Source organism: Dromiciops gliroides, chromosome 4 (genome assembly GCF_019393635.1).
Source record: "Dromiciops gliroides isolate mDroGli1 chromosome 4, mDroGli1.pri, whole genome shotgun sequence".
In the NCBI taxonomy this organism is placed as follows: domain Eukaryota; kingdom Metazoa; phylum Chordata; class Mammalia; order Microbiotheria; family Microbiotheriidae; genus Dromiciops; species Dromiciops gliroides.
Genome location: NC_057864.1, coordinates 401122856 through 401140730, shown reverse-complemented (window position 1 = coordinate 401140730; position 17875 = coordinate 401122856). Strand labels below are relative to the sequence as shown.

The window sequence follows — 17875 nt, the reverse complement described above, 5'->3', positions numbered from 1 at the left end:
AGATCATGAGTCACACATATTCACAAATAAAATCTAATAAAAACAGAAAGGGTTAAAAAGAACCTAAGAAAAAAGGGGTTTTTTCTTAGATGCCCTTTTTGAATTATTTTGGTCCTTCATAAGAAGACATGCTAATCCACAGAGTTCTGAATTAGAAGTGCCACCGGTAGTTTTCCCCTTCTCTCAAAGCTTCTGGCCTCCAACAATGGGTGACCTAGTCAAAGGTATCAGGTTTTATTAAACTACTGTAGGTCTCACTGTGGCATGAAGTCAAAGTCAGCTGTATGCTGTTTTATTTGATGGCCACACAAGCAGAGATGATGAATCTGGTTCGGAGGCAGTTTCTCCATTTCTTAGTTACACCATTCCACAGTTAGCCTTCTCACCCACTTGGGGGAGGCATGCTAATTACTGGGTGAAGTAAGCATGTAGATTGGCATCGGAAAAAGAGGACTCTTTCAAAATTGTCTACCCCCTGGGAATTTGCTAAAAGCAAAATCTGTAGCCATATATACATATGTAAATGTATAATATAACAAACTGCTGTGATGAAATACCACAAAATGTTGGTTTAAACCCTGCTGTAGGAGAAAGCTGCTAAATGTTTCCTTTTCCAGGCAACTCAATCATTTCTGAATCTTTCCATATGGCTTTTCTGTGAAGTCTTGAAGCTGTAGTTCCAAGTCTACTGCTACAATACAGGGATACTGAATTAAATATGGACAAGCTCTCAGAGAAATCTTTAACAACTTACTCATGTATTATCCATAGGAAAAGACTTCAGAGTTCTTAAAAACTCATTCTATCTAAAGTGACTGGAAGTTTCTGAAATTCATATTCAGATAAAGAGATCTAGCCTTCTCAGGAATCATGGAGAATAAGAAATAGAGGCACAAGGGGAAAGAGTGAAGTTTTTTTTCCATGTTACAGATTGTTGAAAATAATTCCTAAGAGGGATCACAAGGTTTAAAGGGAAAAGAGACTTTAGGGGCAGCTAGGTGGCGCAATGGATAGAGCACCGGCCCTGGAGTCAGGAGTACCTGAGTTCAAATCTGGCCTCAGACACTTAACACTTACTAGCTGTGTGACCCTGGGCAAGTCACTTAACCCCAATTGCCTCACTAAAAAAACAAACAAACAAACAAAAAAGAGACTTTAAAATTAAGCTAGAACAACCCCCACATTTTACTAAGGGGGAAATTGTGACCTAACTAATTTAAATGATTTATTCAATGCCACTCAAAAATTAAATAGCAGAGCTTAGATTTGAACCCATTTCCTCTGGCTGGCCATTGGCACATTATTCTTTTCTTCGTTCTACATGTCATTCATAATGAAAAGTATAATAATTTCAAATGGAATAAAAAATGGTAAAAAGGTGGGGGCTGGAAAATACCTTAGGAAGTGAACAGAAAATAGGGGGGATTGAAGAGACCACAATGATATAAAGGAAAATGACTGAAAAACTTAAGAAATCTGATCAATGAAATGACCAATCATAGCTCCAGATGAACCTAAACTTCCCTTCACCTCAGACTGAGATGTATACCCTTAGACATGGCCAATGTATGAATTTGCTTTACTTGAGTATATTTATTTGTTACAAGGGAAAACATTAATTTTGGTGGGGGGAGGGGTGGCAAGAGTATCATGTAAGAAAAGAGGGCACTGAGTGGATAATAAAAAAAAAAAGAAAGTGTGTCAATGAAGCATTAAAATATACAGAAGAGAATAGAAATTCAGATGGGGCCACAGAAAAGCAAGGTACGTTTGCTAGGATTCTGTTAAATTTAGTTTTCTAGAAATGAGCACAATAAACTATATTTAAGTTCAGTTTCAACCTTTTTATGTTCTTTGTATGTTGAAATTTTCATTAAAAAAAATTTAATGCCTTAGCAACCACCTAGTCCAACCCTTTCGTTTTATAGGTGAACAAACTGAAACTTGCTGAAGCCCCCATAGTTAGCTAGTGAGCTGCAAAGCTGGGCTCAGAGCCCATGTGTCTTGATCTCCACTCCAACTCTTTCTCCACTGCAATGTGTTGTCTGCTTCTAGTCCTTCAGATGGATTTTTGTAGTGAAAAATGAATATTAATGGAATATATTAGCTATGCCCTTCCTCAGAACCAGAAAAAACAATGTACATGATAACTAAGATGTGTAAATGGAAAGAACAGCAGCCAAAAAAGAAAAAAGAAAAGAAAAGAAAAGAAAAAAGAATGCTGTGAAATGATAATGACCAGAATAAGACATATGGGAGATTCAAAGAAGAGTTCACTTTTTAAAACCATATTTCTAATCACATGTGTACTAGGCACTATTTTGATACAGTTAAATTGGTAAACTAAGAAACTTGGCTTAAGACCATACATCTAACATGTTTCCTGATCCATACATTTTCCCAATTTGTCTTAATGCCAAAAAGGTGTAGCACACTATATACAGGGTCAAAGTTGTTTGATATGCTGGCTAGTGACTTCAGACACTTGCTAGCTGTGTGGCCCTGAGTAAGTCACTTAACCCTGTTTGCCTCAGTTTCCCCATTTGTAAAAATGAACCAGAGAAGAAAATAGCAAACCATTCCAGTATCTCTGCCAAGAAAACCCCAAATGGGGTCACAAAGAATTGGACATGACTGAAATGACTCACCAGTGAGACTAAAAAGCTAGACAGCTAGTGATCATGTTTTCTTAAAGCACAGTCACTCCCCAGGATGATCTAGCAAACCATGGAGGAGGGTGTGAGCTACATTGGTGAATGGAGGGTTTCAGTGATAAAAAGTATGGATGCTTGAAGTACCTAAATAAAAGGCATATCTTTCTGTGAGTAAAGCTAAATGCAGAGCACTCACATAGGTTCAGAGTTTTCCAGCCCTCTACCTGCCACATTTTTCTTTTAAAACTCCACAAATTCAAATAAATAAGTTGTTGAATAAATACTCATAGAGAACAGTGCTTGATACTCTACATATTTCAATGAAATATTTGTGGAGAGAACAAAAATATTTTAGTGGGAGAGTCCATTTCTTGTCTTTCCACAGAAATTTCCTGTGAGAGGTGGGCCAGCTAAAACAGTGATAGTTGGGTGAACCTTTTTGGCTTATCCTATTTCTCTCTGTCCTTTCTTTTTCACTATAGCAATAATGGCTTTTGGTAATGCTAATGAGCTTTGAAGGCTATAAAATGAATACTTTTCTAAACGGATTATGCTTTAGATTTAATTCATAAAATATATTTCACAGTCTGCATTTTTGCCCTACTAAGAAACTAGGTCATCTGATGGAGGAACAGCTCATCTCAGAGCAGGATTTTATGCTTTAACTCTCCATGTGAAAGCCTGATGCCCCTATTGTATTTTTCTCCTACTTTCATGATACAAATTCTCAAATTACATATTAATAACTTCGTAATATGTAACCCAGTGAAAAGCACTTTAAAAAGTCTAAAACACCTCCCCATGGGATGTAGTAGGACTTGTCAATATTTCTCTTCCCCATCAGAAAAACAGGGGGAGAGACTTGTCTTCCCCTCATCCCATAACTTACCAAGAGAGAAGCCCTGGGGACTTTGAGTAACGCTAGTCAGGTAGTCTCAGACAAACACACCAACCTGAGGGACTACTTAGTGGCATACAGTTGGGAAAGGATTTGAGAGCCCCACAGAGCCCTTAGGTTTGTGGGAGGTGTTCATATATGAGCTGTAAGCACAGTTCCCAAGTATTGGAGGTGAGGAGAGGACATTAGACTATTGAATTCACCCTTACCAGAGCTGATATCAAAGAGAGAGCCACACTTGGAATGCGAGAAGGACCATGTGTTTTTGATCGTTGGACAAACTTTAGTCAGGCCAAAAGCTGTCAGAATCTACACAGTCTAAGGGAGAAAGGCAGTATAGGTCCTTTTTTTGGCACTGTATTAAAATTGGATACAAGGAAAACAAGTGTCTCAAGCTAAGACAATGGCCCTCTGAAGAAATCCCTTCAGGTAAGAGACGGGTCTCTGAGAGGAGCCTTTTCTTGTAGAATATTGTCAGATGAGAGCTGCAGAAAAGTGCAATGTAGAGGGTACTTGTAGAGAACTACAAATGGAATCAATCAATATTTATTAAGCACCTACTATGTGCCAGGCACTATGTTAAATGCTGGAATGGTGATGAACTTTTGGCTAAGAGTTATAGAAAAGGGTATTGAACACCTTTTGCAAAGAACTACAGGGAAAACAAGGTAACAGAATTGTGATGGGAGTCTGTGTTGTTGTTGTTGTTGTTGAGTTGTACCCAACTCTTCATAACCCCATTTTGGGACTTTCTTGGCAAAAGTACTAGAATGGTTTGCCATTTCCTTATCTAGCTCATTTGACAGATGAAAAAACGGAGGCAAGCAAGGTTAAGTGACTTGTCCAGGGTCACACAGCTAGTAAGTGTTTGGAGCCAGATTTGAACTCATGAAGATGAGTCTGGGCCCAGCACTGAATCCACTATGATGAGGTACAAACAAAGGTATCACCTGCAGGGGGCTTTAAAGTACTTCAGTAGGAGATGTGATGAGGGCTCACTAGGGAAGAAATACCCATGGGGGCCTGCTCAAGTCATGACTATGATTAAGCCATTCAAGTTGTATGATCTACGGAGGAAAGGTCACCCATTGACATCATCATTTTCTATGAGAGTTATTTGTTTTCTTTCTACTATAAATAAAACTTTCCCCCCTTTCTTTGAACCCAATGAACTATGTAATTGTGAGAGGAGTCAGTGACAATATACTGAGTGCTGACAGTGAAGTTCCTAAATTATCTAGGTGAAGGCAAGAAGCTAGAGAAATGAAAAATTCCCCAAAGTGCAAAAGTGCTCATGTGAAAATCTCTGATGTATGAGTTAGACAAGAGTAAGCATTACTATTCTTATACAATGTTGGTTCTTCCTGGACAATGTTGAATTCAAGTTGAACAATAACCAAGAAATACAGCTTATGATAGTAAATCCCTATCAGTAGAATCTTCGAGAGCAAACTAACAAAGCAATAAACAGTGACTGTTAAGAAATTAAATTGTAGGGGCAGCTAGGTGGCACAGTGGATAGAGCACCAGCCCCTGGATTCAAGAGGACCTGAGTTCAAGTCCAGCCTCAGACACTTGACACTTACTAGCTGTGTGACCCTGGGCAAGTCACTTAACCCCAATTGCCTCACAAAAAAAAAAAAAGAAAGAAAAGAAAAGAAATTAAGTTGTAAGTATTTGTTAAGGCACATGTGGATTTTAGCTACCATTGTTTAGGTAAGACAGAGTAAATTATAAAGACAAATTCTAGGCTATAAAGAGGGAGATATTTTCTGGCTTTCTTAATTAACACTTTTATACAGAAAGGAATTAAAATGGTAGAAAATGGAGAAATCAATTCACTTAAACCAGTTGGTTTACAGGCTTATTACCTGATTCAGAAATTCTGTTTTATATAATATGGATGAAAATGTTCATAGATAGATAGATAGATATGAACACATGTATGCACATGGACACTCATATATGTGTGTGTGTGTATGTGTGTGTGTTTATGAAGGGTATCATACGGGCTAGAGGTTGGTCTTGGATTTGGGAAAACCCAGGTTCAGGTCCTCTCTATGATATATATTAGCTATGTGCCCACTGGAGAAGTCATTTAATCTTTCCATGCCCCAAGGATACTCCCTAACTCTATAAGTCATAAGAATTGTGAATCCACATCAGTGGAGGGAGTTTCCACATTTGGAAGATTTCTATAAAGATTAAATGATGAGTCTGAATTATTTATATATGTGTATTGGGTGGCTATGTGGCTCAGTGGATGGAGCACTGGGCTTGGAATCAGGAAGACTCATCTTCCAGAATTCAAATCCGGCCTCAGACCTTTACTAGCTATGTGATCCTAGGCAAGTCACTTAACCCTGCTTGCCTCAGTTTCCTCATCTATAAAATGATTTGGAGAAGGAAATGGCAAACCACTCTATAACCTTTGCCAAGAACACCCCAAAATGGGGTCACAAAGAGTCAGACACAACTGAAACAACTCAACAACAACACGTATGTATATACAAATTCATAGAAGTACAAAATCTGAGAGTTGGAAGGGACTCCATCTAGTCCAATCATCCCAATAGCAAACCCGGCAAATAGTCATCTGGTCTCTACCCCCTCTTGAGGCAGTCCATTTTACTTTTGGAAAGTTCTCATTGTTAGAAAGATTTTTCCAGACATCAAGCCTAAATTTTCCTCTTTGCAACTTTCACTTATTGCTCCTGGCCCTGTCCTCTGAAGCCAAACAAAACAAGCCTAATTTCTTTTCCGTGACAGTATTTCACATATTTGAAGACAGTGATTATCCATTCCTCCTCAATATTCTCTCTTCTGGGCTAAACATCCCATGTTCTATCAACGACTTTTTATATAACATGAACTAAACTCTTTTCACAATAGGGGCTGAGTTCCTCTGGAAACTCTCTATTCTAACAATGTCCTTTTAAAACTGTGGCACCCAAACCTGAGCATCACACTCCAAATGTGGTCTCATTAGTGTATACCTGGAAGCTGGATCTATCAATGAAAGCTGAGATTGCATTAGCTTTGGGGGGAAGCTACATTATGATGACTCATTGACTTTTCATTCCCCATAGCATATGTGTATATTAATGCATATATGCAAACTTCCTAGCACTTAGAGGGTATACAAAAACATCTCAGGAGTTAGTGATACACTACAGACCTTCAAGTAGAAAATGTATAATCACTGGTTGAGTGTAATAACAATTACAATTAATAAATAGTAGATGCTTGTTGAATTCTATAGAGTATTCTATATATAGTCTATAGAGTATATTCTCTTTTTTTTGGCAGGGCAAAGAGGGTTAAGTGACTTGCCCAGGGTCACACAGCTAGTGCCAAGTGTCTGAGGCTGGGTTTGAAACTCAGGTCCTTCTGGATCCAGGGCTGGTGCTTTATCCCTGCACCACCTAGCTGCCCCCTATAGAGTATATTCTATAGAGTATTCCCACTTTAAGGAGGGTGATGCACTAGATGCCCTTTGAAGTCATTTCTAACTCTGAGAGTCTATGATTCTCTGTTTATTTTTTTAATCCCCCAGTATAGTTGCCAAATATACTTTATAGTTTGTACCTAGCAGAAACCTGGAAACCTGAAAAATATCTGTGAGGCCAGTAACTTTCACCAAGATGTATTAGGCCATAAATACATAGATAGTAAAGAGCTTGACTAACACATACTGTGATTCCATATTATACATGAAATGCCATGATAAAGTAAGGTTTTATCCCAACATAGACTCTACATGAGAAGCATGAACTAAACAAAATCAATTTGATATTTTGATTTGTGCACGCTGTAGACTTTTCAAAAAGCATCACTTTTTGGGGGCAGCTAGGTGGCACAGTAGATAAAACACGAGCCCTGGACTCAGGAGGACCTGAGTTCAAATCCAGCCTCGGACACTTGGCACTTACTAGCGGTGTGACCTTGGGCAAGTCAACCCTCATTGTCCCACCAAAAAAAAAGCGTCACTTGTGTCTTTCTATCCTCAACACCTAGCATATCACATATGTAATAGGAACCTAATAAATACTTGTTGAATTGAATTCATGATAAAGTTGATGATATTGACAATGGTGCTCCTGGTGGAGATGCCTGACTCTATGCCTGACAGAATCCAAAAAGGAGGGAACAAGATGTGTAAACCAAATACACAGTGAAATTCCATCATGCCCACATTTAATTTATGTAAATTCATCTGTAGGTATTGGGAAAAAGGAGAGAGGAAGAAAAAGAAATGTCAATAACGTGAGCAATTAGCTGGTTGTTCTGCCATTCTACTCAATATATGTCCAAGAGTCAGTCGGGTGTGAAGATGTAGATTGTCCCCCAAACTTGCTGCTGCCTCTTTCCGAGTATACCTCACCTCACTTGGAGCAAGGGAAAAAAACTGGACAATGGAGTGGAAGGGGAGAGATGCCCAGCAGTGACTTCCAGCCAAAGCTCAGTCCGCAGCCCAACCCAATTATAGGCAATTCACAGATTCAGATCAGACCTGTGGAGTTGGCTTCCCTATGGTGTTTCAAGATGCCAGACACTTTTTGTCTCAGAAACCTATTCCAGAGAGAGGGTAATTTTGACTTCATGGGGATTAAAGGATTTTCACCTTGGCATCTGACTTTAGAATCCACCCCCAAATAAGATGAAAGTCTACTATATAGTCAAAAGGAACTCTCAGGTAATCCTGCCACTAAATTTAGTATTAATTCAACTTTTAGTGCAGAGGACAATGTTCATTGTCAGGCTCTACAATATGACACACGTTGAAGCCTTGAAGAATTACAAGAACAAAGAAACATTTTACAGGCTAAAATGCCCTACAATCCAGAGCTGCCTTAGAACCTGAGAAGTCAGCCATCGTATAGAAGAGGAATATTCTGAGGCCAAGAGATGAACTGTCTTTTCCAATGTCACATAGCTGGTTAGTGGCAGGACTGGGGTTAGAATCCAAGGATCCTGATTTCTAGTGGGAGGCACTTTTTATGGCAACATAATGTAAAAGGTTCCTTATCTCAGTAGAGTTATGCAAAGAAGCTAGAAGAATAAAGAAAAGAAGTTTATAGAGTAACCAAATAATGGTATTTTAAGACATCAATGGGGTTATTTAACAAAGGAAGGTAACCAGCTGGTCCCTATACCTTCACTTAGGGCAGAAAAAAAGAGAGAAAATGAGACTTGTTGAAATTAAAGCAGGGATGGGGGCAGCTAGGTGGCATAGTGGATAAAGAACCGGCCCTGGATTCAGGAGGACCTGAATTCAAATCTGGACTCAGACACTTGACACTCACTAGCTGTGTGACCTTGGGCAAGTCACTTAACCCCCATTGCCCAGCAAAGAGAGAGAGAGAGAGTTATAAAAAAAGAAATTAAAGCAGGGATTCTTAACCTGGGGTCCATGAACTTGGTGTCCTTTAAAAAAATTATAATTATATTTAGATATATTTGGTTTCATTTATAATCCTGTGAATTTCATTTTATGCACTTAAAAGCACGATTCTGAGAAGAGGTCTGTTTGTTTCATCAGACAGCCAAAGGGGTTGATGACATACACAAAAGGCTTAGAACTGCTGAATTAGAGGAATTTGGATTAAAAATAAAGAAGATATTCTAAGTGTTGTGAGACACTGTGGTGGGCTACTCTGAAATGATACAGAATCTTCATTGTGAGGTGGTTTTTTTTTTTTGGAACATGGTACTAAGTGAATGCAATCTTATTTGAGCTTGTAGAAAATATGACCTTTTGGAGGCATTTTCTTTTTTCTTTTTCTTCTTCCTTTTTTTTTTTGGTGAGGCAATTGGGGTTAAGTGATTTGCCCAAGGTCACACAGCTAGTAACTGTTAAGTGTCTGAGGCCGGATTTGAACTCAGGTCCTCCTGAATCCAGGGCCGGTGTGGAGGCATTTTCTAATGCAATATTTTTATAATTGTGTTATTATCTAATTTAACAGATCACTTTCCTTTAATAGACTAGTCAATAAGTTTGGAGTTTTATTGTTCTGCTTTGTCCTGTTTTTGACATTTGCTAAATGGTCACTTCTCCAAAAGGTGCCAGGCTTCCCCCATAGAATAAAACCATAATAACCACATTCAACCTTTTACAATAGAATGTGATCATCATTTCCTTAAGGAAAAGCCAACTAAAGGAGGCATGTGTATGGACATAAATTATTAAATCTGAAAGAAACCTTGCAGATCATATAGTGCAAACTCCTCATTTTACTAATGAAGAGACAGACCCAGACACATACTCAATAATCATCTAACTGATAGGTGGGTGGCAGAACGAAGGCTTGAAATCACAACTTTCAGCTATAAATCGTGGGCTGGAAGGTCTAGTCCCCTCACTTACCACCATTACCATCTCTAAAGCATTCTGATACAATAAGTCTCATTCTCCTACTGCATGCCATGAAATGATTCCCAGTTGTTTGCTACTATACCATTACACCTTCCCCTTTAACCTCAGAACTCTGGAAGTCTCAGGCTCTCCCCCAACCCTGAATAACTAAAACCTATGAAATTCTACCATCAGTTCTGCCTTTACTTTGCACAGTTGATATACCTGAAGTGACTCTTCCTGGCATATGTCCATGGCTATCAGTTATGCCCATTGGTTATAGGCCTTCTACCACATAGGTCTGATCTTGCAAAAAGAAATGATGCTCTTTTACTAGAAAATGTACAGGTAGACTTGGTTTTGTACTTTTAGTCTGGCTAGAACTATAATTATAACCCAAACAACCCCTGAATTGCTTGGCATAGCTCTTGAGAGTAGATAAGAAAGACATTTATGGGCCAAAGATTATGCCCTAGAGCAGAAATGTTGGCCCACCATACACTGTAATTGGGAAATATTTAACAAAGTAAATAAAAATACAATTAAACATAGATGTTAACATGTGGTTTTCTAAGTCAACATACACCTACAGGGATCCTTATGTAGGGTTTGCTGGCCCTGATTCTATTTGAGTTTGATACTACTGCCCTGGAGGATGTTCAGCTTTCAAAGACCACCCCTGGCTTTCTGGTGTCCTGGTTGGTGAATGTCTTTTTTATGAACCACTCTATACACAGGCTGGCTCCAGTCATGCTTCTGAGCCATCTTCTCTCTACCCAATGTACTGTCACAGGCATACCCTTCATCTATCTCTGGAATTATAAATGAATCAATACTGCCATTGTTACTGAACAGAGTACTATTCCCCTCTGGATTCTTTCACCATCCCTGTGACTTTCCAAACCAAAACACTCCCTTCTGACACCAACCTCTGCACATATTATCTCCTCCTTTCAGAATAATAGCTCAAACAGCTCATATGTATCTGAGACAAGATTTGAACTCAGGGCTTCCTAACCCAAAGTCCAACACTCTAGCCACTATATCACCAACGTGGACAGAAAATGCCTCACTTTTGTATTTGTATCCCCAGTGCTTTGCACAGAGGAAGTACTTACTAAATGCTTTTTCTACCACTACCACTTCTAGAATAGTAAGGGAATGTTTTCCCCCTTGGTTTCAGACAAAACACAAGGAGAAATATGACACATTCAATGAACAGAGCCAAGATCATTGGGCACTGTACCAGTTGCCAATAATAATGTCTGATTTATGAGACAGGATTCCTAATAAATCTCTCAGTATAGATATCTGGCATCCGAAATGCCTTAAAAATGGACAGAGTTCACATACCTTAAAACAGTTGACAGGATGCTAGCACAGCATATTTTCCAGTTCCCATAAAGGGCTAGGTGAAAATGATCACTGTGACAATTATGAATAAATTATCCCAACAACAAAATGTCTTGTTCATACTTTGGCTATAGAGGCATTTCTCTCCAATCAGCACATTCTGAACACACTTAACTTGGGTCTAAGCTTTGCCTTGTATTATGTGTTATGAACATTTTTAACTAGCATTCTCTTGTCAATTTATTTAAGGAAAGGGGGGAAAGCTTTAAAAATGGCAAGCAAAATGGTAATACTCATTCAACAAATATTTGTGTATCTAGTTTGTGGCATATGTTACATTTGGATAGCTCTGTGAGGAATACAAAGAACAATGAAAAATTGACCCTACTCTCAATGAGCTTATATTCTAGTTAGGGTGACATGACTGTCAGATCTTTGCTTCCTAGAATTTCTGTCAACCATTTTAGCTATTCTAAAGAATGCATAAGGAATTTATTGTTTTAGAAAAACAAGAAAACTACGTGTTCTAAAAATAATTTCCCCCTGGAGAGCTAAATGAGAAGAAAAATAAACCTGAAACCTAAAAGCAAAACATAAAACTCTAACATCAAGTGAGCAAAGCCAGATATATACTTCTTTTATGTACATCTTTTTGGTCTCTCTTTTATTAATAATGATGTCACTCTCCAGCCATATCTACCCCACCTGAAACCTGTACTCTACTCTGATGATAGGTAAGCTTTTTGCCTTATCTTGCCAGGACCCGGGCCTCCTTGCCTCTTCTTACAGTCTCTTCACTATGCCCTTTCATGGGCACCCTTGTCCCATCTTTCTTCCAGAATCCCTTTTTGAGTTATATTTCCCGGTTTGAATATAGGCTCCTTGAGGACAGGGATTGTCTTTTTGCTTGTATTTACATCCCTGGTGCCTTAGCACAATGTAATTCCCTTAAAGTCCTCTAGTACCTAGACTCGATTTCCTTAAATAGTAGTATGCAACATTTCAATAAACTAGATTGTCTCTGAATTCTTTACACTTAGTAAGTCTTTTATACAATTTAGCCCTGTGCCTTACTTCTCCTTGGTTCCTAAATGACTCCTTTTTCTATCTCATTTCTGTTATCATTTCCTTTTTTTCCTTTATTTCTCCTACTTCATTTTCCTTTTTGTGCTTCCTCCCATGTTTGTCACACTTTCTACTCCTGAATTATACTGTATGCCCACAAGTACTCTGGCTTCTTTGCCTTCTAAATGTACTTTTCTATACAAATTTCCTTTGTCTTCCCCCATTTCTTTGGAAAATAAATTTAGAATCAAGAAATTTTTAAAACTTCTCTACTTCATTCCAAATTCTTGTCAGCCTAGAGAGATTCTTTTATTTTTGATCTCCCTCAGGATTCCCCATTACAACCGACTCTAATTGTTCCCATGGCATGGACTGCTTTTTTGTGGACGAACTCCTCTTTACTTCCTTGACTTAACAGAAACCTCTTTGAATTCTTAGCATCTCACACATTACAAATAATAGTACTCAAAATATCACCCTCTCCCTGACTAAGGTTCCATTCTTGCCACCTACTCTTCTGTCTCTCTATTTTCTCCCTTAGTGAACTAACCAACTCCCAATGCTACAACTATCACCTATGAATAACTTCAGTGCTCTAACCTTCACCTCTTTTCTCAGTTCTAGGGCCACCTTCTGAATGGCCCACCAGACATTTCCCCCTGGATATTCTGCTGTCATCAGAAGCTCAAAATGTTTAAAACAGAATTTATTCCCATTGCCCCCCAAACTAGCTTCTTTTCAAAACTTCCTTATTTCTGCTGTCTCCTTTTTTGTTCAGAAGAGGTTTTGAAAACTACTCAGGAAAGCAAAACCTGAGCCAAAAAGAAAATGTTATTGATTTGTATTTTGACATACTCACCTTCTCTTCACAAACAATGTCACATTGAGTTTATTAAGAAATGTAGTATGTAAGACTAAAATGTAGCCCTCCACAGGATTCCCTTCAGGAAACTATCCAACCAAATTCTGAAAAAAAACTGCAAGTACTTTGTACTGTTCTTATATACTATCATTAAAAGAAACTCAAGAAACACAACAAAAACCTCAGCATTTCTCCCAGAGAGAAAAATAACATCGTCACCAGCAGACACTGACAACCAATGAGCAAATATGGAGTGGAGATGGACGGAGTGTTCTCCAGAATATTCTCTTAGCAAAGGCAGTATTGAGGCAATGGATTTGCCTTTTAAGGCCATTATCCCTGGATCCCACTTACTTATTTATGCCACTTACTGGACTGGGAAATAAATACATTCTAGTTGTGTCTATAGAACCATCTCAACCATCATATTTGAGTAGCACATGTCAACAGTTACCAGAATTTTGGGACAAAGATAGAGACGCAGACATTTCCACACGGAAGAACATGAAAGAACAATCACAGATTGACAACATTTGCTGCGGTTTGGTATATCAGGGGCAAAAACAGATTGACCAAAAAAAAAAAAAAAATGTGCGGCACGTGTGTTAGTTTAGCGATGGGAACTAAACGAAATGTTTGTAAGAGGATGTGTGTGACGGGAAGCACAATCCTCTTGGGAGATTGTGCTTCAGTGGAGACATGAACCAAATGAGTAAATAGTACCTGTCACGGTCTCATTAAGTGGTTCTGGACCCTTAATGGCAAAACCATCAATCTTGATCCATTCACCTCCTAAATTAGGAAAATGCAACTTGAAAATTAGGGAGAAAAAGGAAACTTGGCTTTTCCACATTTCACTCCCTCCTTACTGTATGTTCTAATTACATTGTTGAGAAATGGATTGCAAAGGATGGGCAGGGGAACCTTAGAGCCACTATACTGAGATACATACATTTCATGTCACTCAGCAACAGAGAGGCAGCAGGGTCCAGTAGGTAGAGAGCTAAGCTCAAAGGCAATATGACCTACATTCAAATCCTGCCTCTGACACATACTGGCTGTGTGACCCTGAGCAAGTTACTTATCCTCTTAGTGATCTAAGCAACTCTCTGAGATTCTAAAGTACAAAGAAGGTGCCAACCTACATTGGTAGTGGGAAATTCCTGACCTGAGAGCTCCCCATAACAATGAAATAATAGCTTCGGTCCCTATAACGGCTATATAGTCTATTTTTACATATACTCACATAATTTAATATATAATCACTTAATATATAATATGTACAGGTTATAGGGAAGAAAATAAACAAACCCAATTCTCTATTTCCAATTGAAGAGTATCTGTAATGTGGTTCTCAGCCTCTATACTTACTGCTGACTTGTTTAACCCTACTTTAAAAACTCAGCCTTTGCTATGACCTAAGGAAGCAGGGAAGTCTGATTGCCACTTCCAATCCAGGTGACCCAAGAAAACCTCCAATTCTGGTAAGACTTACCAAGCAGGCTTTCAGCTCTGTACACTGGGCGGCTCACTCCACTGTAGTTCTCTGAAGTAACCAGCACAAAGTATACTACCCCAGGCTCTGAAACATATGGTTTATATCAAGCCACTGTTTCACATCTCCAGGAGTAACACAGTTGGATTCACTAACCATTTAGTTTAAATGTTATAATAAAACTTGAAAAATGGAATTAACTGATGAGCCTAACCAAAGCTTCTCATATATGTATTATCATTTTAAATTGAGATGGCTTACTTTGTTCTTAATTCAGGTAAAGTTCACCTCACCCCAAGCCCTCAAAAAGTAAATTACTTTCTGTTAAGATATGTACACAATGTCATAAATTTGTATCTATATGACAGAGACTATTAACAGCTTCTTCACATTAATTCAAAAATTGAAGAAAAAAATTTGTAAAATGGAAAAAGTTCCTCCATTAAATTTTCAGGGTCAAAAATTCCCGCACAGAAGCTCCAGAAGAAAATGTTCACAAGATTTTAGTAAAATATTAAACTACTGCAGGTAAGTGAACTTGAAATGCATCTCTAAGTATAAGAATAATGTACAACATTCATCACAATATCTGAATTAACACAGAACTCTAGTGCAAAAGGAAACGTTCCCCTTAACAATGTTTGCCCACTCTCTTTTGAAAATATCAACAAAAAAGAGACAAAATAATGTGTGATATTTAGGTAGAGCTTATATTGCGAAACTTGGTTCCACTTCTTTGATTTGAGTTTATTGGGAAAAGTTAGATGGTATGGCTTATTTGTCCATTTTTGGCTGAGTCCCAAGATATTCTAGCATTAGGAAAGGTTATTAAGGTACCCTTGACAGTACAATATTCCCAAAGCATGTCTCTGCTGGACTTCCACTTTCAGAAAACACAACTCTAGTAGCATTATTTTTCCATTCTGATAGATCAATGCTTTCCTAAATAAAGGTACAGCTCACACACTTGGAAAAGAGATGAAAGTTTTGGGTTTTGCTTTGCTCTGTTTTGTTTTGTTTGAGAAATAGATTTTCGCTTTGTCAAAAGAAATAATAACCATTCTCTCAGTGTGGAGAGCATTTCCCCTGAAAATACTCTTAGTTGACAAGCCAGGGACACAGCAACAACAGATGCAGTAGATATCATCTGGTATGTTTAGTGTTTCCAGGGCTGGTATTATTTCTGACTCGTCAGGGTAGAGCCCAGTGGCATTTGGGGTTTGGCACAATTTCTCGGACTAATTTGCAAACGCTTTGCGTTCAGACAAAACACAAAATCATGCTTTGTCAAGCACTTTCTCTCTTCACTCTTTAAATTTATTTGTATTTCAAAGGAAATTTAATCCACATGTTTCTGATTGACTTACACTTAACTCATCAGAAAGTTGCTTGGTAAGAACCATTTGTTGCTTTAAAAGCTCTGGAGCTCTCTTTATGAAGGCTTAAAAGCATTTCCTCTTCTAGAGTATTTTGGGAGCGGTCCATGAAACTCAAAATCCCAAAAGGTCCAGTTCCATTCTGAACCCAGAAGTTCCATGGTTTGAGCAAGTTTGAAATTTGAGAAGATATATGAGTTTTGCTTTACTGACAGGTTCATCCATTTCTCTACACGCAGAAAAGATAACTGAGGCCAAACAACAGCCAAAGTGAGGTTTCCCACTTTCATCTCAAACCACAACAATTCTGGGAAAGGAGATTTGCTTTTATATTCCGAAATACACAACTCCAAATTAAGTGGATGGTCAAGAGATGAATAACTGTCTTGCCCTTTTTACCTACTGTGAGTCTAGTAGTGGTTTCAATTCAAAACTCCAGGGCTCCTTAATCAAGATCTTAATGCCAGCATTTTCCTGTGGGAAAGAACTGGGAGTGGGGGTGGATCGGAAGTATCCCCAAATTGCCACAGAGGTGAGACAAAATGGAGGCTTTGGGAGGGAAGTGCGACTCATGCTCTGAAATGATTAAATTTCATTTGATTTAAAGTTATAAAGCCTTCAACCAAATAGGGGTAACATACTAAATTGGATACTAGTTGGAAGAGATTTATGTACTCATGATAAGCCCTCCATAGGACCTCAGTATAACAAATGTTTGAAATAAGTACCAGAGTAAAACTAAAGGAATTGAGCTGCTAGTTGAAATGAGAAAAAGAACAATTTAATACCTTTTACCTTTCCATTGCCTGGAAACAAAATGGTAGCTTAGATTAAACACTAAACTTGGAGCCTAGACCTGGGCTGAATCTCTATTCTAGCATCTCATGGTCATGTGGTCTAAGAGAAGTGTCTTAACTTCTCTGAGCCTGAGTTTCCTCATCTGTATAGTAGGGATATGATACTTCTGTTAACTAACTAGCAGAATTGTTGTGAGGAAAACCTTTGTAAATTGGGACAAATATGCATGTATATGCATAGATATGTGTGTAAGAAATTTTATTATTATAGATCTCCTGCTTCATTATCCCATGATATAAATGTCCCAATACTTGATGATGGGACAAATAAGGTAAATAATAGAAAATGCTTAAGAGCCAAAGGAAGACCATAACTTAACTGAAGAAGAACTTCAAAAGAAAGTATAGTAGGGGTGGAAAAGAAAACCTAGAGCAAGAACAAAGAACTTGACTCCTGGCACACGATGTTGTTCTTCAATCATTTTTCAGTTGTGTCCGACTCTTCATGACCCCATTTGAGGATTTCTTGGCAAAGATATTGGAGTGGTTTGCCATTTGTTTAATAAATGTTGATTGATTGACTTTCACAGTTATTTTTGGCTATTCCTGCATTTTCCTTTAAAGTGACTTAAGACATTTACTCCAAGATGATTAGAATATTGTGAGTGGAGTTTCAGGATAAATAAATGGCTTCCAAAAAAATAAGAAATTCAAGGAAATTAAGAAGCCTGCCCACAGATTGTGTGCAAAACTATAACTATGATTTCATATAAGATATATTTGGAATGTTATAGAACTTGAACTGTAGGCATTCTGGCAAAATTTGAAGGGTGCCAAATATCATGAATTACAGTTAAGAAGGAAAATAGTCTTTTGTGAACTACAACCAACAAACCCTTCAAATTTTCAGCCATTCTGTGAAGAGCCATTTCCTTTAGTTCTCAGTCATAAGTAGTTGGGGTTTTTTTTTAATTTCCTAACTAAAATTTCAAAAATAGGCTATTAAATTTCTTCAGTTGC

General features: G+C 38.1%; 1 protein-coding gene across 1 annotated transcript in view; it reads right to left on the bottom strand.

Annotated features, from left to right (window-relative positions):
- The window catches only part of FNDC1 (fibronectin type III domain containing 1), a 128518-nt gene that overhangs the window by 67968 nt on the left and 42675 nt on the right, over nt 1-17875 (bottom strand). The window contains exons 3-4 of the mRNA XM_044004883.1: nt 14683-14769; nt 13911-13979 (exon numbers count right to left, since the gene is read on the bottom strand). Of these exons, the coding sequence (XP_043860818.1) occupies nt 13911-13979; nt 14683-14769 (156 nt within the window). The remainder of the gene's footprint in view (nt 1-13910; nt 13980-14682; nt 14770-17875) is intronic.